Genomic DNA, 9,104 nt, shown 5'->3' on the forward strand with positions numbered 1-9,104 from the left:
CTAGAGGGGGAAAGGCGCTAGTGCCCAGCAGGTGGCAGATCTGCAGGGGCGGAGTCTCCCGGGTCCAGGCCACTGGGGGGAAGGTGGGCTGGCGCCTGGGTGGGGAGTTGGGGTCTCCAGGGGGCGGGACCCAGCTAATTTAGGGTTCGGTCCCAGAAGGTTTGAGGGCTTGGGTGGTAGAAACCTCTGTGGTCTCTCTCAGACACCGATGAGTGGGGGAAGGGGCTCCTAGTTCTCGGCCTGTGGCTGCCTTGGGGTTCATCTGGAGCCGCAGAACTGAGCCGACCCCAGCTGCCCTGTGGACTCCGGTTGGACCCCCAGGAGCGCCTGGCTCTGTCTAAGCAGGTGGATAGAGCGGTAAACACGAGTCAGAAATCTCTTGGCGTTTTTAATCTAACGGGGAGACTGACAGCCAACAAGACCAGTAAGTAAATACAGACTATGCCAGAGGAAAACGTGCAGTAGAAACAAAAGAACATAAGAAAGAGGACACCTCCCAGCAAAGGTAGCGCGTGGGCAGGTGCTGAGGATTCAGGACGGAGTGAACCCGGGCGGACAGGACAACGGGCCGTCTCGCAGGCTGTTTCCCAGGCAGAAGGTGGTAGAGCAGGATTTGAACTCAGCTGTGAGCTCGAGGCCCTCAGCCCCCTGGGGTTGCCCTCGTGGTTTGGATGTGGGTCCTTGTGTGCTCCTGGTCTGGGCAGTTGGGCAGCAGGCCTGGGCACAGTGACGTTGGGAGGCCCCGGTGCCCTCCCTGAGAGGTGCCTGTGCAAGGATGGCGGACTCCCTCCCATCCCTCCTGGACTGGTTGGTGCGGCTGGGAGGGGCCAGGTGACCAAGGGGGGGGGAGGGCACAGGGACATGCATGAATCCCAGGCAGGGGGTGGCACACGAGTGCCAGGAGAGGAGGGGATGATGACGTGAGCGGCAGGTGGGGAGCATGCTGCCCTCTGGTGGCCAGGGCTCAGGGAATCGTGGCCCTTAGGACTGGATATCCCCCAGGGCCCGGGCAGGCTCCTATGCGGGTGGAGGTGGCAGGGTGTGTGCTTGCACACGTGTGTGTGTGACTGTGTGTGCACGAGTCGGTGTGTCTAAGGGAGAAGGGGCGTGTGGGTGCTGTGTTCCTCGGTGAGCTAATAACCATGCACACCCCTTTACAGCGCATCTGCTATGTTTTGGAACTTTAAAGCCGTCATCCCATGTCACCCTCGCAGTAGCTCTAGGGACTTTTATGATCCCCATATCATGGAGGAGAATATGGAGAGTCAGCGAGCCCAGGCACCGTGTCCAGGGCTGCACAGCAAATAGTTCATCGGGCAGTAGTCACGGCAGAGGTGCCAGGAGTCCCAACGTGTCTGGGCGTGGGAGGCCGAGCCCTCGTGGGCAGGGTGACCGTGCATCCTGCTTATTCTGTGTGTGTGTGTGTGTGAGTGTGTGTGAGTATGTGTGAATGTGTGTGTTGTGTGTGTGTATTGTGTGTGTGTGAGTAGCCTTGTGTGTTGTGTGTGTGTGAGAGTGTGTGTGTGAGTGGGTGTGTGTGTGTTGTGTGTGTGTGTGAGTGGGTGTGTGTGAGCGTGTGTGTAAGCATAAAAGCATCCCAATTTATTCTCACAAGTGCCCGAGTGGGGAAGGAGAATTGGATGCTCACCCTGATTATAGATCATCAGATGTGGCTCGGGGCGGAGATGGGTGAGACTGGACATGGGGCCAGATGGGTAACTGGCCTCGCCTGCCCAGGGCGAGGGGCTTTCTGGAGTCGCCTGTTGGCCTGGGAGAGGCAGGCGGGGACAAGGCCTTGGTCAGTCCATGGGGGCTCTGTCCAGACTCAGTCCTCAGGTCAGGACTCACCAACATCTCCCACCTGGGCTGGTGAAGGGGAGAGGGCCGCCTCGGGCAGCCCCAGGGTGTGTCTCGGCTGGATTCTCCTTCACTGTGAGCCCGAGGCCAGCTCGGTGGCCTCTCTGGGCCTTTACTTTCTCATCTGAGAAATGGGGTTGGTGGTGAGCCGGCCCGAGGGTGTCTCGGGGAGTGAGGAAGCGTTCGTGGAGGCGCGGTGAGAACGGTGTCACGGGGCTCCCAGCCTGGCTGTGCACTGGGGTCACCTGGCAGCTCGGACACCATGCCAGACCCACTGCACAGAGCCGGGGGTGCCACCTGGGCCGCGGTAGTTCGTCAAGCTCCCCACGTGAGTGTGTGTATGTTCAGGGCTGGGAGCCTCAGTAGGAGCAGTGCTCCCCCAGCCTGTTCACACCGAATCAGCTGGGGACCTTTTAAAACGACTGAGGCCTGACTCCCACCCCCAGACATTCTGATTGAATGGGTACTGGATGCAACCAGGGCATCGGGATTTGCAGGAAGTGCCCCAGGTGTTCTACTGTGCAGCAAAGCGTGGGTGGCTCAGAGGGAAGGGGGGTGCTGGGAGGGAGGACAGCATGCACCCCGGGCTGGAGGGGGGGCATGAGCAAAGGAGCAGAGCGGGGTGAACACGGGTGGCGGGAGGAGTGGAAGGACAGCACCTGGCAGCCACCTGGATCCTTGCTGCATCTGAAGCCGCAGCAGCAGCTGGGGAGAGTCCTTGCGTGGCCCCAGGTCAGGCGCAGCGAGCCCGTCCATCTCTGGGTGAGGTGAGGAGCGGAGGAGCATGGGAATGTTCGTGGGGCCTGAGACCCCCTGAGACCCCGCTCTGGCCTCCCATGGCCTTGCCAAGCCGGTCCCTGGGGAGAATGTCTCTGGCCAGGAGGACCAGGGTGACACCCATGGAGTGCTGGCTCTGGACCGGGCACCTGGGAGGGGTGAGGGGGAGGGGTCCCCCCCAGGTCTGGATCTGACTCTGCCTCCTCCCTGCCGTGTGGCCTTGGACAAGGTATTTAACTCTGAGTCTCAGATGTTTGTCTGTAGAACAAGGAAGATCACACCCATCGATGGGTGTTGTGAGGGTTGGAGATGAAGTGTCTGAAGAAGTTGGCTGAACACGATGCCGGCGAGAGGTGCTGATGACCTGTTGTCGTTGACAGAGAGCGAGTGAGAGGTGGGATGTACAGGCAGTTGGGTAATTGAACAGCCCACGTGTATTGGCTGTGGGATCCTGGATCCTGAGGGTGGGGGTCTAGGCTGTCACCGGTGCTGCACCCGCTATAGGCGAGGAGACTGAGGCAGTTTGTGAACACGACAGCGCTGGAGAATTGGCGGAGCTGGAGGCACCCCCCAGAGAGCCTGGCTCCAGAGCTGGTGCCCTGCCCGGCCGGCTGGTACCTTCCCTCCCACTCCTCAGGGTCCCCTCCCTCTTGTCCTCAGCCAGCTCCATGTTCTCCACCTGCCCCCTCACCTCCTCCGGGATTTCTGCCCCACCCTCACTGCCGGCCTCAGGTTGGCCCACCCTGGTCCCCTCGATGCGAACATTCGGCCTCTGCCCCAGGCCCTGCCTGCCCTGCCCGAGGTCTCCCAGTGAGCAAGTGCCACCCTGGCTCCTGTCAGCGCCCCTGCTGAGAGGATGGTGGACCCTCTGGTCCTGGGGTGTCCCAGCTGGGGAGACTGGATCTTCAGTTCATTTCCCTCTGAGACAAAGATTAGAGAGCGAGCAGTTCATTGGGGGAGGGGGAAGGGGGACCCTAGGAAACACGGGAAGGGGAGGGGAGGCAGCGGTTCCAAGCAGGTTCCCTTTGAGAGCTGGAGCTCCACATCCCTGGGCTCTGGGGACAGAGGGGCACGCCTCTCAGTCACCCCTGGAGGTGCGAGGCGGCGGGGGTGGGGAGGGGCAGAAGGGAGACACTACCCCCATCAACCACTGGGAGCTCTCCTGGAGGGGGAATTGCTCAGGACCCCGCCTGCTGCAGGCCTGGGCAATGAGGCGTCTTTGACCAGAGGAAGCCTCAGGAGAGTGGCAGGTGCTGGCAGCTGGAGACGGGCTGGCGTGCCTGGAAGTGGTAAGGGTGGGGGGTATGGGTGGGCACCCATTCTTCCTCAGGCATACAGCCGGGAGAGTCCTGCAGACTTGGGTGTGAGTCTGGTGCTGTGGCTCCCTAGGCGTGTGCCGTGTGCCGTGTGCCGTGTGCTGTGTGCCATGTGCCGAGTGGCTGCGGGCAGGTCCGTTCACCCCTGTGGCCTCAGTGTCCTCATCCCCCGGAGCCCGGCCCCAGCAGAGCTGGCCTCATGGGTCCCGGAGAAGATGGAGGTGATCTGCAGGAAGCGCGGCAGATGGCCCAGCGACCACCGCACCTGGCACCGAGCGAGCTAGGGGTCACCCAGCGGGCAGCTCTGCAGCTGTCAAGGCCTGTGGAAGGCAGCGCCTGCCCCCTCCTCTCCCGCCTCCTCCCCGGGAGCTACAGAGCCGGGTTTGGAGGTAAAGCCGTAAACAGGGCAGATGTGGCATCCATCTTTTTGACAGCACTGCCAGCCAGGTGATGGCTGAGCGGAGGAAGGCCCGGTTTATGAGGAAATAGGAGGAATTTACTGCTCGCTGCTCCCGGGGGCCAGGAGCTCGGAGCGGGAAGGCGGCTGCATGGTAGCTGGGGATGTGAGGACGATGCCGATCACCCAGCCTGTGATAACAGCAATAAGAGCAGCGGCTAATGCTTGTATAGCATTTATCACTTGTCGAGCTCTGCTCCAGCGCTTTGTATTGAATCCTCACAGCAACCCATTTTACAGATGAGGAAACTGAGGCATAGAGAAGTTAAAGACTTTCCCAAGGGCACAAGGTAATCAGTAGCAGAGCTGAGAGTTGAACCCAGGCTGTCTGACTCCAGAGATGTTTGCCTTGGGCCAGCGGATGTCCTGTCCCCAGGGCCCTCCTGGCTATTCCAGCCGGCTTTGCAGGGCCTTTCCACCTCCACATTCCCAAAGGAACCCGAGGGGAAGGGAAGGGACACCACGTTTGGAATTACCTACTGTGTGCCAGGCTGTGCCGCCCATTAGAGGAACTCACAGTTACTCAAGCCACCAGCCAGACGGCTTCCCCTCCAGGCCCTTCCCCTCATTGCTGCTTCTCACTTGTTCAACCAGCGGTTGCTAAGAGGCTGTGTGGCCAGCCCTGTGCTGGGCTTGGGGATGGGGCCAGACCTGCCCCGGAGCTCCCCCTGCAGGTGGGGGACAATGTGACCTTGCAGACAGGTGGGGTACGCTGGGCCTCCCAGTAGTCAGAGCCGTGGGCCTCCTGGGAGGAACTAACAGTGAGGCCAGAGGGGGCAGGACCAGGGGCCTCTTGGAGGGGATGGGGAGTGCTGGGGACTCGCACCTTTACACTGAGGCCAGAAGTCCTCACTGAGAGGTGAGACTTGAGCAAAGACCTAAAGGCATGAGCGAGTGAGGCATGTGGAGACCTGGGGAAGATGGTGCCAGGCAGAAGACACAGCTTGTGCAAAGGCCCTGAGGTAGGCTCCTGCCTGGCAGGTTAGGGGGCAGTGAGGAGGCCCCTGCGGGTGAAGAGAGAACAGCAGGTAGATTGGGGGGCGGGCGGCAGATTGTGTGGGCCTTGTAGACAGTTTGTAAGGATTCTGTCTCATACAGACTGAGAACAGGCCATTGCGGGGTTTGAAGGAGGGCGGGGTTAATATGAATGACCATATGCTTGTTTGAATGTCATGCTAATGGTGTGTTACACATATTTTGTGTGTTTATTTGTACATTGTGTACACAGACATGCATACAGATGTGTTCAGATGCGTGCTGGTTTGTGTGTTGCTAGTCTATATGTGTAGATATGAAAGCATGTGGGGGTATATCTGGTTGTTTTTGTGTCCTGTGTGAGCATCATGGGTGTGTGTGTGTGTGTGTGTGTGTGTGTGTGTGTGTGTGTGTGTGTGTGTAACTCAGGAGGGTTGTGCTGGGCGGGTGAGTTGTGGAGAGGTGAGGGGGAGTCAAGGAGGAGCCCTTATTATTTCAACCTTGAAAACACATTTCAATTACAATTTACAACCTGCAGACAAAGGCTGCAGTCACCGTAGTAACCACAGCTGTGGGGATTGAGGGAGAAATCCTCTCCGCTGGTTCCCTGGCTGGCTGTCAGCCGCGGAGGAGCCAAGTGCATCTCCAGCTCATTGTGCCCCGGGACACAATTAGGACATCTTCAAACTGTTGCTGCTGTCACTGCTGCTGTATGTCTGGGATTTATCTCTTCTACTAACTCGCAGAATTGTGTCTTGCCTCCTCCCAGAACCGCGGCGCCCCTGCCTGAGCCTGGGGCTCCCACCCCCCGTGAGAGGGGATTTTCTGACCCCTTTCCCTCCACGGCCACCTACCTCCTAGCCCTGCAGACAAGCCTTACCTCCCAGCCAGGCCTGGCCTGACAGTTGGCACAGGGCCTGGGCCCCAGAAGGGGGAAGAGGCAGGTCAGGGAGAAGGGGAGGGGCAGTTCAGGTAGACAAACTCTTTTGGAACCAGAGCGATCTGGGTTCAAATCCCAGCCAGGCCAACCCCCAGGGATGTATGAACACCTACTGGGTGCCACCTGCAAACCCCGGTTCCCTCCTCCGGAGGGGGCCGTGCAGTCTCCCACCCCAGCTGAGCCCCGGGAAGAGCGCATGGAAGGCTGGGGAGGGCTCATTAGCTGAGGAGCCGGGCTGGGGGGAGAGCCGGCCGGTTATGGGCACAGCTTGGACGGAGCACCTGGTCCTGTGTGACTGTGTGTGATTCCTGCACCCCCACCAACCGCGAGCACCTGGGCTCTGTCCCTGGGCTTCCTCGGGGTTGGAGGGGTGTGTGTGTGTGTGTGTGTGTAGGGCTCGCTCAGGCCTGCTGCGCTCTCGAAGGTAAAGGTCCTTTGCAGGCCACCTCACTGCACCTGTTTTCTCATCTGTACTTGGGGCTAGACTTGAGCAGAAGCCAAGGATGTGAAAGTGTGCTGAGAAGTTTCTAGAAGTCCCTGGCAGCTTTGGGGTGGAGATTTGGGGGGGCCCACAGCAGCCAGGCAGAGACAGGCTCCCCAGTGTGAGGTGCCACGTGGGGAATGGCTGCTTCAGCGGGAAGCTGAGGAGGGGCCCCTGGGGAGACGGGAGAGCAGAGCTGAGGGCCGCTGGGGTCCATTGGCCAGTGCTCGTGGCCTTGGGAGGGCAGCCTCCTTTCTGTGAGGCCGCAGCCTCCTCCCCCGCCTCCTCGTTAAGCATTCAGTCTCTTGTCCCTTTGAACCGGGAGGGAGCTTCGGGAGCTGAGTTTTACCTCCTTCAGGCTGCAGAGGGCAGGCCCCGGGGCTGAGTGGGGTCCAGCCCCCTCTGCCGCCCTCTGAGGACAGGATTGTTCCTTGCATTTTTCTCCCAGCTCCGCTTTTAGCAGCTTGTGATCAGAGGCCTCGGACAGAGGCAGGCTGCGCTGCGGAAGCTGGGAGGTTTGCCTTTCACGTCCATCCTGTCTCTGTTCGTGCCTTGGCCTAGAAATAGCTTTGCCTGTTAGCAACGCTCTGCTGTGCGGAGCCTGAGGCAGGCGGGGCCTCCACATCCTTGTACCTGGAGTTTAACAAACTTCTGTGGCACTTGGCAAGCACCAGGCCTCCATGCCGCTGTGAATATTAGACCATTAGTCCCCACAGGGTCCCGATCCTGGCCCGGAACTGAAGCCGAGAGACGGAGTGATGGGTTCAAGGTCACACAGCTAGAGGCATGGGCGGAGCTGGGGTTTCAGTCCAGACAGTCTGGTGCCCATGCAGTGCAGCGTGGCGGGTGGTGAGGGGCTTAGCTGACTGCCAGGGCCAGGGCGGCAGCCTCGGGCCGCCCATCTCCAGCCCCGAGGCCACACCGTAGAGTGGCGGGCTCTGTCTGGAGCAAACTGCCCCCGTAGAGCCACTGGACATCTGCCCCAAACTGTCCAGTCTGAGTAATGACTCTTGGCTCTGACCCCGAGGTGTGGGAAACGGGAGCCAGGCTCGCCCTGGGTCCCGGGGTCTCGGCGGCGGAGGCAGGGGTAGGAGCCCTGGCGGGCAGGCGGGGTGACCTCACTGTGTGAAAACGCAGGGCCCCCTCCCCCGGGGTGAGCTGGGGTCCTGGGCCTGAGGTCAAGTGCAGTCTGGGGTGGAGGCGGGGAGGGGCTGGAGCTGGGAGTGCTCATCCTGTCCCCGTGAGGCTGGCGCTGGACCTGCGGCCGCCTCTCTGGGCTTCAGTTTCCTTATCTATAAATGACAGAATTGGAGCAGATGATCCCACGGGCCTGCCACCCAGCACCGCGATCCCGTGGTTTCTGGCTGCCACTCAGCAGTCCCTGGGGCTCTGTCCTGAGCCAGGCTGAGAAGGGTGGCCATCCGGGTGGGGATTGAGCCTCTGGGTGTGGGGATTGGATGGTGGAGCAGACCACAGGCAGCAGGGTGCCCCCGGCACCCATGTCTGTCTCCGGTGTGGGCGGAGGGGGATGGACACAGTGACTTCAGAGCTCCCAGGGGTCAGGGCTGGTGCTGACCCGCCCAACCTGGCTCCCACACAACGGATCCTGGAGGCTCAGGCGGGTGGCTCCTGGGGCTGGGCACAGACGCAGCTGCCCGCCCCGCTACCCGCGGGGAAGTGCCTGGGAAGGTGTGCCAGGCCCTCCAGCAGGTGGCATGGGTGGGGGTGGCTCATGAGGTTCATTCCTTGTCCTGGCCTTGAGGGAGGAGGCTGCGGCCATGCTGTGCGCAGGAGCTGTGGCCTCAGGAGGGGAACCCGGCTTCCGTGGTGGTCTGTCCATGCTGTCCCTCCACCCTGCCCCGTGTCCTCACCTCGAAGTCCCTGACCCACCCCTGCCCTGGCTGTTCTGGGGCCCCGGGGCACAGGGTCCAGGGGTACAGTGGGGAGAACAGCAGGCCCTCCCCTTCACCCCTCGGGGCCCCCAGCTGCCTCCACCAGACCGATTCCTGGGGAGCAGAGCAAGCAGTGGGCTAGGAGCCAGGAGAGCTGGGCCACCTGGACACTGCGCACCTCTGCTTCCCACTGCGCGGCCTGCGAGGGTGGCGGGCGTGGCGGGCACCCACTCCGGTGTTTGGTTGCAGACCGCGAGCGCATTGGGCAGGATTCAGCGTACGAGCAGGAGGGGAAGGTGCAGTTTGTGATCGACGCCGTGTACGCCATGGGCCACGCGCTGCACGCGATGCACCGGGACCTGTGTCCGGGCCGCGTGGGGCTCTGCCCACGCATGGACCCCGTGGACGG

At 61.4% G+C, this 9,104-nt stretch overlaps 1 protein-coding gene across 1 annotated transcript in view; it reads left to right on the forward strand.

The window, feature by feature from the left end:
• The window catches only part of GRM4 (glutamate receptor, metabotropic 4), a 104,591-nt gene that overhangs the window by 76,433 nt on the left and 19,054 nt on the right, over positions 1–9,104 (forward strand). Inside the window, exon 5 of the mRNA XM_014529589.1 lies at positions 8,945–9,096. Within this exon, the coding sequence (XP_014385075.1) occupies positions 8,945–9,096 (152 nt within the window). The remainder of the gene's footprint in view (positions 1–8,944; positions 9,097–9,104) is intronic.

Source organism: Myotis brandtii, unplaced genomic scaffold (genome assembly GCF_000412655.1).
Source record: "Myotis brandtii unplaced genomic scaffold, ASM41265v1 scaffold687, whole genome shotgun sequence".
NCBI lineage: Eukaryota > Metazoa > Chordata > Mammalia > Chiroptera > Vespertilionidae > Myotis > Myotis brandtii.